At 35.1% G+C, this 13,654-nt stretch overlaps 2 protein-coding genes across 2 annotated transcripts; both read left to right on the forward strand.

Moving 5' to 3' along the window:
- The first annotated feature begins 193 nt into the window (after positions 1-193).
- LOC149963380 (uncharacterized) lies at positions 194-1,264 on the forward strand. Its single transcript, XM_090166648.1, has one exon. It carries the CDS (start codon positions 194-196, stop codon positions 1,262-1,264), a length of 1,071 nt encoding a protein of 356 aa, XP_090022774.1.
- Positions 1,265-2,601: 1,337 nt separating this feature from the next.
- Positions 2,602-3,906, forward strand: LOC149963381 (uncharacterized protein F54H12.2-like). Its single transcript, XM_090166660.1, has one exon. It carries the CDS (start codon positions 2,602-2,604, stop codon positions 3,904-3,906), a length of 1,305 nt encoding a protein of 434 aa, XP_090022786.1.
- Positions 3,907-13,654: the final 9,748 nt, after the last annotated feature.

The following is a 13,654-nucleotide window of genomic DNA, read 5'->3' on the forward strand; positions in this document are numbered from 1 at the left end:
TTTCTATTCACTTATAACTTATCCATCCTAATGGACGGTAGTGCGATGGAAGCTGCTGTTGTAACCAGTCTTACTGATTCATTCTTAAAAAATCCGAAAGTATTGACCGCTTTCTTAATCATAATCATAATAATAATCTTCGAAATATCTGAGGTGGTGTTTCATAACTATAGTAGTGCAAACTGCACGCGGAATGGATAGACTAAAGGATATATACTTCAATGTCCGGGAGTCTGGTTCCTTTGGAGGTGTCAAAGCGCTTTATCATGAGGCTAAATCGAAAGGCGTAAAGGTGACGTTGAAAGATGTAAAAAATTTCCTTAAAAATCAAGATACATACACGCTGCATAAACCAGTTAGACGTGTATTTCAGAGGAATCGAACTATTGTGTACGGTATTGACGACCAATGGCAAATTGATTTGGCCGATTTGCAAAGTTTATCTCGTGTGAATAAAGGGTATAGGTATTTGCTCTGCTGTATCGATGTATTCAGCAAGTTCGCAATTGTAGTAGCAATAAAAAATAAGAAGGGACGGACAATGGTGGAGGCTTTTAAAAATATTCTAACGTCTGGACGTCAACCCAAAAGAGTTCAAAGCGACCACGGTAGTGAGTTTGTGTGTTCCGCTGTTCAAAAATATTTCGAACAAAGTCACATTAAATTTTTCGCAACGCACTCAGAATTAAAGGCGTCCGTCGTCGAACGTTTTAACAGGACTTTGAAAGAACGAATGTATCGTTACTTTACTAAAAATAATACCCATAAATATATTGATGTTTTGAAAGAACTTGTTGGATCATACAACTATAATTATCACAGCTCTATAAAATGTAAACCAGTTGATGTTTCCCCGGAAAATTCGGATAAGGTCTGGAAAAATTTGTATGGGAAAATTAATTTTTCCCCGCCAATTTCGTTTCCATTTGAGATCGGAGATATTGTTAGAATGAGTAAAAATAAGAAAACATTTGAAAAGGGATATTTGGCGAATTGGACGGAAGAATTATTCCGTGTAGTTCAAAGAATTCCAAGAGATCCGCCGGTATATAAGCTACGTGATCTCAACTCTGAGCTCATTACGGGCGTTTTCTACAAGGAGGAAATACAGCGAGTCGGTAAAGACCTGGAAAATTGTCCGTTTATAATTGCGAAGATTTTAAGAAGCAGGCGGACTCCCGACGGACAAGTTGAGAAATTAGTACGTTGGAAGGGATATCCACCCTCATTTGACAGTTGGGTTAAAGAAATTATCATAGTATGAGTTTCTACATTACATTACCATCGGATTCTTCTTCGAAGTTCTTCGAGGGTAATACCATGAGTAAATTCCATACGTATCTCCCGGAATGTGTTCAAATCGATGGGTCTTACGAGGTTGGTCTAGCCGAGATTAGTTATCCGAGAACATGGAACAACCTAAGGGATGATTGTATCGTAACTCTTTCGAAGAACAATGAACGTGAGTTTCCGACTCATATCGACGTGCCTAAAGGTTATTACGGGTGCGTTACAGATCTTCTAGATCTAATCCAATTCGAATTTGATAACAAACACGCTGCTGTTATAAGCGCCACAACGTCACGTGTGTTACCAGTCTCGTTTAAATACGTGAAGCACTTGAGAAAAGTTTACGTGAAATTGGAAAATAAGGTTTATTTAAAAATGTCGGGAATCCTAGCGACAATACTGGGATTTACGAGAAATACAGGAGAGGATTTCACTATTAACAAAAAGGAAACGCTATCGAAATATACCGTCGATATGGATGTTGGACTTCATTCCTTGTTTGTATATTCTGACATTGTAGAAAATCGTGCTGTAGGCGACTGTAACGCCCCACTTTTAAGAATTGTGAGCGTTCAGGGTAAAGACGGTGACACCGTAGATAGAGATTTTATCAAACCGCATTACATCCCGGTGGCAACAAACAGATTTCAAACCATCGAAATTCACATTTTGTCAGAAATGGGTGTACCAGTTCAGTTCGAAAGAGGAAAGGTTCATATTACTCTACATTTTAGACCGAGACGAACGTGGACACCCTTATAAAAGAAAAACCAGAGTACCGTGTTTTCATTTCACAGTTAGAAATTGACCCGTGCGCACCATGAAAACAGCATTCAGAGAAGGCGATTCCGATTACGAAAAGTATTATTTAAATCAAGTTCGGTTTGGTTCAAATAATACTATCGACTATGACAACTATTACCAATCGCAAATCGGGAACGGTTCATTCCCATTTTATCAAGGCTCATCGACCCAACGCGGTTACGGGCTCGGTAACATATTGGCATCTGCTTTTCGAAAAGCTGTCCCAATTTTAAAAAGGGGCGCTATTTTCTTAGGAAAAAAGTTTCTGAAAACCGGCGCTAGAGTCGCGGACGATGTTGCTAGTGGAGTTCCGATAAGAAGTTCATTGAAAAATCACGGTACCGCTATCGGGAAGGAAACGTTTTCCGAGTTAAAGGATATGGTGAAACAAAAAATGTCTGGAAACGGTATAAAAAGAAAGCGTAGAAAGATACAACTCGTCAGTTCAGTCACAGCTAAGAAGCGAGCGAGACGCGTAACTAAACATTCCGATATATTCTCAAAATAATGGCTTTAATTCATCATCAGTCTGGTAAATGCACCAACTCGGAATTGGACCTTTTCGAGGTCCCTCTCACGCAAACGGGAATTGTCAGTGGAGAATGGGTGGAATACAATCCAATTTCTAACGCGGACGAAAATTCGAATATTAATTTCGATATCCCCGGAAACTCCGAGACTTATTTAGATCTGTCCAAAACACTCCTCCACGTGCAAGTGAGAATAGTGAAATCTGGCGGCGCAGATCCCGACTACGATAAAGAAACCGTTGGTCCCGTAAATATGTTCCTTCACAGCTTATTCAGCGAAGTTCATTTAATTATGAATGAGAGATCGGTCACCACATCGGCCCAGAATTACGCATACAAAAGCATGATTCAAACTCTACTCACGTTCGGAGGACCGGCTAAAGAAAGCTTTTTGACTAGTTCTCTCTTCTACAAAGACACAGCCGGGAAATTTGACGTGCTGGCAAGCAACGAGGGTTTTCAGAAAAGAATGACGTTTTCGAAAAAAGGTACAATTGATATGATTGGAACCATTCATATCGATATGTGTCAACAATCACGCTTTCTACCGAATATGCTTAATCTCCGATTCAGGTTTATTAAAAATCCCAACGAGTTTTGCATACAATCGTCAGGCGACATTAAATATAAAGTTAAATTTGAAACAGCGTCGTTGTACATCAGAAAAGTTAAAATTATTCCGGAAATTATTCTCGCGCACGCAAAAGCGTTGGATCGTGGCTCCATGAAGTATCCAATTATTAGGAGTGAGTGCAACACCTACTCTATTCCGATAGGATCAAAAATGTCAACACGCGACAATTTATTTAATTCTCAAATTCCTAAGAAAGTCGTAATTGGATTAATAGAACAAAGCGCTTATTTGGGCGATTATTCGAAATCCCCTTTTAATTTCCAAAACTTTGGTGTAAACCATATTGCTTTATACGTTGACGGTACGTGTATTCCCCATAAACCCCTAACTCCAAACTTCAAAAATGACTTATGTATGAGGTCATACATTAACTTATTTCTCCAAACTGGACAATTTAATATTGACGAAGGAAATCTAATTAATCGAGAAGAATTCGCCGAAGGAAATTGCCTATTTGTATACGATCTCACCGCGGATCTCTCCCACTCGGCGGAGCACTTTCACTTGATCAGGAACGGGAGCGTGAGATTAGAATTAAAGTTTGTGGAAGATTTACCCAAAACTGTTACCGTACTGTACTACGCGGAATATCAAAACCTCATAGAAATCGATAAAAATAGGACTGTGGTCTTTGATTACACCAGCTAATGGACACGTTACAATTGACTAGCATCCTACAAAAAGATCCGTACACCAAAAAATTATTTCGTGGCGTTTTCGCGGCTGATAAATTACCCAAATATGTAAAAATATTTCCGTCTCTATATTTTGTTAATACCGGATTATCGAATACGAACGGTGAACACTGGACTGTGATATATTGCTCATCAAATCGTAATACCGAATTCTACGACTCCTACGGGAATCCTCCGGACTATTTTAGATTTAATGATTTCATCGAGAGAAATAGTAAAACTGTTACTTTTAATTCAAAGCAACTTCAGAGTAATAAAAGCAAAACTTGCGGTGGACATTGTGTTTATTACGCTATGAATAGATGTAGGGGTATTAAAATGTATGATATTGTTTCGAGGTTTAAAAATAATAAAAATTTAAACGATAGTATGATTGAAGAATTCATGTACAAAAGATTTTCAATAAAGTTTTTAAAATAATTTTATTTTCGCTTTCATTTGAATAAAAATATATATATATATATATATATATTATCACAAAAAATATTTCGACGAATCGCGGGGCCCCAGCAGCGACGGGGAGAGTCGTCGGTACGGCGGGGAGAGTCGTCGGTACGGCGGGGAGAGTCGTCGGTACGGCGGGGAGAGTCGTCGGTACGGCGGGGAGAGTCGTCGGTACGGCGGGGAGAGTCGTCGGTACGGCGGGGAGAGTCGTCGGTACGGCGGGGAGAGTCGTCGGTACGGCGGGGAGAGTCGTCGGTATGGCGGGGAGAGTCGCTTGTGTGGAAATTTCTTTCGGGAGGTTGCTGAGTCGGATCTGATGAACGACCCCCTCAGCGGACGGTCCGGAACTTTGGTAAAATAGTTCTTGGGCAGGCGAAGATACAGGGTGATGTTTTTCGGTATGGGATCTTAATTTTACCCTGCGGGTAAAGGCGGCTCCACATTCAGGACACGAGTACCTTTCTTCGTCATGTTTTTCGCGAACGTGACGAAGAAGATTCTTTTTCGCGGAAAACTTGGAAGAGCATTGATCGCAATTAAACATTATTAAAATTTTACTAAAATTATAACTCTAAGTGAATACTTAAGAAAATCGATGATATAAAAATCTCAGCGGAATAGACAGATTCCCATTAAACCACCCGTTTTTATATGGGTACGCTTTTATCCTTTCGACAGTATCAACCAATCAAATCAGAATTGATAGATTGATATGAAAAGTTTCGACCAATTATGTCGCTTAAAAGTGATGATATAGGGATACTCATTAATATCATAGAAGGAGGTGATCGCGAAAGTCTAAAGTTGTAGATTACAATACAAACATGACTCATCGCGTTATCTGCCGGTTATCACGAGGCTGCTCGTCGATGGAAATCTACCAACACTGAATTCTAAATACGTAGAATGGAAGTTTAGCATGACTCAAAACACTGCCGACGTGTTATCATGTGCAATATATAAATATATTGGTATATATATAAGAGGTGCATTTGTGATGAAAGTTCACAAGTCAAGATGGTTAAACGGCCAAGAACAGACTCCGAGAGCTCTGGCGAGTATAGCAGAGACATCGATGTCGCAGTGGGAATTGAGCAGCCCGAATACGAGTAAGTGTAAAATTTATTTTCCTTAAAATCCATTTTTATCTTGTTATTAATTTTGTGTTTAGTTCTGATTCGGATACGTTACCGTACGCGCCGAGTCCCTCTTTACTTGAAGTAGTACCGCCCGTACCTCCCCAAATGCCGTATCCAAGCAATAATGCCAACGCAATAACGTATGTTTTTTTTTGTTTTTTTTTTGTTTTTGTCATTTGGGTTTCTCTTATACAATTTACCTATCATTTACAAATAGTATCATAGATTCCATAATAGAAATGATTGGACCTATGATATCCGTAGCCGGAGATAGGAGCGATGAATTGATGTTGGCTATAATAGCTGAAATCACAGACATTTTGAGTAGCAGGTAGGACTAAAATATATATATATAATGTATAGGGAAAGTATATATTTTTTGTATTTTCCGCAGCGGATATTCCTATAGCGACGCGCAGAGAGAGGCGGAGGACACGCTCCATCCACCCCCTAATGTGCGGGGCACATAGTATGTTTTTAATAATATTTCAACTTTCCATGTAGTGTAATAACAATATGATATTTTTAGCGTCGTGGACCGATTATGGGCCCTGATGGAACGCAGACGTTGGGACTTGAGAGATGTGGAAGGTTATGTTCCAGAGAGGGAAGCAGGGTTGATGGAGGGGTTAATTAATTTAGTAGTCCGTAACATGATGGAATATCTTAATTTTTAATAAATTTTTTAAGTTCGAAAGCTGGATTTTATTATTTAGTAAGCTTATTTCGAAATTAACGCATACCATTATTATAAATGCATATTTATTATCTTCAATAACCCTAGACTATGTTGTTTAGTTATCTGTCCTCTAAGTACCGTTAAACAAATAATATATGAAATAGGGTTAGAAAATGTACATGTGGTTCAGTTCTCTGTCCTCTAAGTACCCTGGGATAAGTAAGCAAACATTTGAATCCCCACGGAAATTTCAAATATCACTCTAGGGTAGGTACACGAACTTTTGATTCTCCTTTGAAAAAATCTCCCCCTCGCTCCAGGGTAGGTACACGAACTTTTGATTATCCTTTGAAAAAAATCTCCCCCTAGCTCCACTTGGCTCCTTCGGCTCCCCCACCCTAGCTCCCCTTGGCTAACCCGGGCTCACCCAGCTCCCCCTGGCTCCCCAAATGCTCAAACATACACTCCCCTACTACTAATGTAATAAAATATATTTGGCTTTTGAAAGTAATTGCTAAAAATATCTCTTAAAATCTAAAGAAATATCTGTAACTTTCTAGGTACCAACTCACCCCCCCCCATATTTATCGTAGAAATTATTATTGTAAATATAAGCCATAAGTAATCATTCAGTTACAAGATCCAATAATCAATAACTTAATATCGTTATTTGTAGGTCACTTTGAGTAAACAATTTATGTAATTGTCATTTCCGGTCACTCGGAGGTCATACCAGTTTTTTTAGAAGTTTTATAACTTTTCACTTTTTAGGCTTATAATTTCAGCCACATAATGGTTTTATTTATGTACCCTCCCAACCTTCCGTTAGTTTTGTTAATGACAGATCCTACACTTTGATTTAGGCCAAAATGTAAAGAAGCAATATTAAAAATGTTGAAGATTTGAGTTTCAATTTCATAACAATTCTTAAAATTTTATCAATTAAAGGTAGGAGATACAGAGATATCATAAATTTCACAATAATAATTCTTGATTCGTGCCTTTCCAAATGTGTAGTTATCAAAATTCTTTTAATTTAGTACATTTCACTTTGCACAGCCAAATCATTAACTTCAATACTTGATTCCTGCATTTTCCAACTAAAATTTACCAGATTCGGTATTGTCTTTAAAAACCAATTTAAAGAATTCAGTTACATTTCCAGTTGGAAAAAACACAATTTAATCAAGTATTTTTTTCAGTCTCTAAATTAGTTAATTAAAGAACGAGTGGAATTTTTTGGAAAAAAAATAAAGCATTTTGTGGGCTACAGTGTACATGTACTTTGCTTCCTCAGCAATGGTACTATCCATTAGTATCTCTCGTTCACTATATATAACTTCATTTATACTATAAAATCAATTTTAACTGAAGAATATGACTCGGCTCGTTGATCTTTCTACTGAAATTAGAAACAAACTACAGAGACCTCACACTGTTAACAAAAATGGGGTCAAATTGATAAGTGCCCACTATAATTTTAACCATTCCTTCATTTCCAGTTTAAAATATATTAAAACTGAAGAAAAGGATTGGCTTTTCAACTGCAAATTCAACAGAATTATTTTCCCAAAATACCTTAACACTTAACTTCACTTATAGTCACAGTTATATATTCTAAATTTGGAACTCTTTATAATTCAATAGCAAGTTAGTTAGAGACTCAGAGTTTCTACTTTTCAACAAATTCCAAGGCACCTCAGCTGAAATAATGTATATCCTACTACATCCTAAGAGGCCATCTAATGGCGTAATATTCTACAATTTTAGTTGCGCGAATTTCAAATAATAATTAAATAAATACATCTCAACCAAATTTATTTATACATAATACGTTTTAAAAACCGAAAAGTTTTAACACTAGTTTAAGGCGACATCGTGGTCCGCCATTTTATTTTGTATTTTTGTAACAGGGTTGCTAGCTCAGGAACTTCCCAGCCAATGAAAGCAGACTTATGTCAGAAATGAGTCTATGAAGGAAAGCCATTGGTATACTCTTATTTACTGCCGAGTAAACCTTATAAAGTATTGCAATTTTAAAGTGTTAATCAATTATTATTGACAATAAGAATAATGCCGCTAGCCTCCCTAATGCTGAATCTCGGGCATGAAAAACCTTCAAAATATTTATCTTTTTTCAAAAAGTGAACAAAAAGGTATATTTTTTCCTGCCTTCCAGTGTACTGTCGATTCCCACAGGAAAGCATGTTCGGCCCATAAATAACTCTGGACAATCGGCCAGAGCAAGGGCAACTTCGATCGCGCGTCTTATAATAATTTGCGTGTATGAATAATCCCGATAGGGGCGCTTCATACGACCAAAAACCTACTATCACCAAAAGCGGGGAATACAAGCGAAATCGCGGGAAAATTTTTTTCTTCGGTTTTCCACTTTCCTATTTAGAAAAAACCAGGTATAGTAAGTTAAACTATCTTTTCGCTATATATTTATGTATAATTCATAATTAAAAAAATATTACCTTATAAGTATTAAATGAAGAAAAAGAGACGCGTTTTTTTACGCGAAGGCGCCATATTAGAATACATAGTTTTGAAGGCTGTAGATAGTGCTCGGATTTCGATTAATTTTTATCCATGAATAAAATAAGCCCGGCGTTATTTAAATAATATTTATTTAAATAACCAATAGTTGAATAAAAATGATAAAAAGTTTGAATAATCGCGAGTGAATAAGCCTATTATTTAAATAAAACAAACAATTATTTAAATAAATGCCACTTTTTTCCAAATAAATGCTTGGTTGCGTAAAAAACATAATTAAATAAGTCAAAATGATATCTTTTTTACCAACGTTTGTTAAAAAAATCGGAAAATTTGTGAATAATGAATAAACAATTCCGAGCACTAGCTGTAGAGGTGTTTAGAGCGTTTTGGGGCGTAAATAATGTCTCTCTTAAAATTTATAAATCTTTAATAATAACGAATCTTTATTAATAGTATATATATATAGCCAATTCACGAGTTTATAACCGTTCTTACGTAGTATTTTCTGTAAATCTAATTAGTTTAAGAGTAAGAATCTTAAATTGAAGATAAAAGATGCTTAAGTACATCTTTGGAACTAAATAGGTAAAAGATTGATGGTATTCAGCCTGCATTTCAAGGAGGATGATTTCTGTTCAGGTTTGTACCTTTATTATGGAAAACAATTTCAGTCAGATAAAATTACAAACCGGCCCTTAACTAAATATACAATATTATTCTAGGTTTAAAAAGACGAAAGCTTAAAACTTGTTGAAACCTAAAATTATTATTTATTGCGTTTATAATATATTTTAACATAATATTATTTAATAAAAAGTGTTAAAATAATATATTTACCCTGAAGTTACAGTGAATCTTCTTTTCACTTTTTATTTTATTTATTTATTTACATTTGTTTCAAGTATTAAACAATAACACTATGTTCCTGGCAGCATTTAGAGGTTGTTCTTGGTTTCTGTTTAACTCTTTTATAATTTATAAACACCGTTAATAAATTAGAATCATTAAAAAATATTATACTATTAGTTAAATATTAACCTACATTTGGTTTAATTCAATGTTTTTTAAAATTTATTTAAAAATAATTGTTTTTTGTGGATTTTTCCTATCTGACTAACGTTAAATTTTGGTCGTAGCGAAACCCTGGTGATAAAATATATACACTGTAAATTCAGGCGATTGACGGGGCCGCTAAAGCGCGGTACGCGTGATCGAAGTTGGCCGTGGCCGGAGTTAATAAAACACTCAAACGTCGAGCAAAATGGTTTAAGGAAAACAATAAGCTTATGTTTTGAGTGAACATTAAACGTTACTTTTATAAAGTAAAGGGGCCTTGTTGTTTAAATTTTTCTGCTTTGCGTGCAAATCGCCCATGCGAAGAACATATTATATGTTTTATTTTTATTCATTTTATTTTATAGATATATCTATTGAAATAAAAATTTATTTTACGATAGGTATTTCCATAGAATAAAAAAACCCTAAAAATTTTAAAGAGTTGAGCGCGCTCTCTCTATCTTCAATTACTATAGACGTAGAAATATGACCTCCCGTATTTTACAGAAACCATTTGTTTTACGAGTGCCAAAAAAATCTCAAATATTTGGATATAATAAAATCCTCTTATAACGAAAAATATGCGGCAACTCCTTTAAATTGAATTCAAATTCGTGTGTTTGTGAACCATCTCGTGGTGACGCTATCCCACAAGACGTACACTCTTAAAACAGTTGGGTCAAAATCGACCCAAAATGGGTTATTTTTGTAACCCAACGCTGGGTAGAATTTACCCAACCCCTTTTTGGGCTATTTTAATTTTAAACCAGAAATGGTTAAAACGTCCAACCCAAAGTTGCGTTACTATGAATTGACCCAAAGTTGTGTTGCAGAATAACCCAAATTTCTTTATTATTTGTAACCCAAAACTGTGTTAATAACCGAAACAACCCAATTTGTGTTACTATAACAACCGAGATAACAACCCATTTGGGTTACAATAACAATCCAAAACTGTGTTAAAATCCAAAAAACCCAATTTGGGTTACAATAATAGCCCAATTTGGGTTACAATAATGACACAATTTGAGTTTGTTTTATCCCTAACATCCCATTTCGGGTTACAATAATAACCCTACTTAGGCTCGTTTTTAACCCAAAGAACCAATTTTTGGTTACAACAATTACCCCATTTGGGCTCTTTTTTTAAGTCAAACAACTCATTTTAGGTAACAACAATAACCCAACTTGGGCTCCTTTTAACCCAAACAACCCATTTGGGCTCTTTTTTAACCAAAAGAACTTAGGTTAGAATATTAACCCAAATTGGACTCTATTTAAACCCAAACAAGCCTTAAATGTTTGAACCTAAACATCCCCATTTGGGCCCTTTTTAAATCCAAACCAACCAATTTGGGATCTTATTAAATTTAAACCGATAACTGGGTGAGTATCCCAAACAATAACAGCTCGAATTTGGTTGCCTTGCAAAACAAAATTTCCAAGAAATCCATGTTTGAGTTGCCACGAAACCCAAAGATAGTTGGTTTCCAACCTCTAACACGGACATAATACTCGATCTGAATTTTTTTTATTCTTAGTAAAAGAACCAAAACTATTTGTGTTTGACCTGTAAAACAATCTTTTCTAGCCTAAGCACATATAACCTGATCCATTTATCCTTTGTTAATATAATCAATAATAAATACCAACCTAAATCACTTGGGAAAATATTTTTATTTTTAAAATGTTAAGTAGTTTACTTATGGCATTATTGCACTTTTAAAACTTTATTTCTCTTTGGCATATTTTTAAAGATAAAATTAGAACTTAAAAGTACTAGTACGTAACAAAACTTTTCAGCCAATTACTATCTAAACTGTGCAGTAAAACTTATTATCACCGATCACTTCCCAAATTCCACGACATAGCACATAAAACATTTTAAAGCAAGTATCCACTGCTTTCAAAAGGGTACTTCGAGGGGGGGAAATAGACTCAACAACAATGTAACACTTGGTTGGTTTATGCTTGTCACCAATACTCAACACGTGAGGGCTTGCAATATTTTTTGACTTAACAAACTCGCTCACAATTGTATCATCCTGAAATTTAATATTAATTTCAGATTAGCACCTTATATTGTATTTTCTAAAGCAGTTAACTACTTACTTGAACATAAATAATGAAAGACTCTCGCACTTTATCAAGTGACAGCTTGAAATATTTTTTTCCTATTTTTTTAATTTATCGCCGGAACTATGTGAGGTAAGACTAGCAAACAGGAATTATCAAAAACATCTGAAAAAATATAACTCAAAAACCCTATTTTTAAGAGTAGATTTGACTAAATATACTAAAAATAGAAAACACCAGTTTGAATTAGGTCAGAAATATAGGTATGATATTGATGTTATTTAAAAAACAAGTTGGCAAGCCAGAATTGTCCCTAGTGGTATTAATTTCTCGAGATAACCCTTAACTCTAAATTGCGGAGATATATTTTTATTTGTTAAAAAATGTTATCCCAGTTCTATCCCGCCCGATAGAAAATTTTAATAATAATTAAAATAATTGAGACGAAACGACCAATTTTAATTTATTAAGAATATCATAAGTTAAGTAGTTACAGCAGTGAGTTGGACGTACTATAACAATGCACAATTGAATTACACCCTTTTTACAGTACAAGTTTATCAGTTGAATATAATACGAAGCAAATTTTAATGAAAGAAATATCTACAGAGGTTATTATAACGGCCGTTCGCTTTTTACCTCTCCGAGGGTACTTTGTACCCTGGAGGGGTATAACAATCACTTTGTCCCCTCGGAGAGGTAAAAAATATAAAAGTGTTATTATGGGAAACTTCCATATATGTCTCGTAACACCCGTTGAATTCGCAAGGAAAGGAGAATAAAAACCTATAGTGTACTTCTGTTTTGAAAACCATTGGTATTCACATCTACAAAACTTTAATTTTTTAAGAAGTGTGGAAAATATATTTCATTTATGATTTTTGTTAATTTGGTTATTGTGTATTATCTTTTTGATTCTGTTCACAATAACATGTATCTAATTCCACAATCTAGGCGTACTGGCTAAATTGAATAGTTTACTAAAACACGATCTGCTTGTGTAATTATGCATAGGTCGATTTATTTGTATTATAACGTTTTTGTTATTCAGGATTCAACCAATATAACTTAGCCTAAACTAGATAAAATACTATACTTGTGGCTTGTCAAATAACCCTTTGAATAAAGAACCATTCAAGCTTAACTATCCTTACAAGTTAGGATAGTTTATACTGTACTGAAACGGCGAATAAGATTGGACTTTTACCCTAAATATTTATAATAAAGCTGCTGTACAATATTCTTATTAAAATAACAATCCTTACCCTATAATTGAAAATATTATAATCATCACTCGGACTGTCGGACTGCCGCCGCTGCTTTTGCGCCAAAAATTCGCCATTGACGGAATTTAAGCAACTTTATGACGTCATAATTAATTTTCTCGCGAATTTTATAACCCAGTTTTGGGTTGAAAGAGAATGTAACCCAGAATGGGTTTAAAACATCAACCACATTCAAGGTTAGTCCCTTTGACCCAGTTATTCGACCCAGAACAAATTAAAAAAAAAACAATAACCCAAAACTAGTCACTTGGACTATTTTTGGGTTGAAATTAAAACAACCCAAAATATTTAACTCAACGTTTTTAAGAATGTACGACGGTCAGAATACAAACAATGTGTTAAGATTGTTTGAGCTATTCACAGCAGCCTGAAACGCCGGTATCACATCCAAATTATATCCACGGTTACACATATTTACATATTTACACTTATTTACTACTTGTAGTCATACTTTGAAAGCATCGAAGATTCCTTCGATCAGTGTCACTCTTATTTTTTACTTCCGATCACACTTAT

Source organism: Leiobunum rupestre, chromosome 1, assembly GCF_980474605.1.
Source record: "Leiobunum rupestre chromosome 1, qqLeiRupe1.1.hap1, whole genome shotgun sequence".
NCBI classification, from domain to species: domain Eukaryota; kingdom Metazoa; phylum Arthropoda; class Arachnida; order Opiliones; family Sclerosomatidae; genus Leiobunum; species Leiobunum rupestre.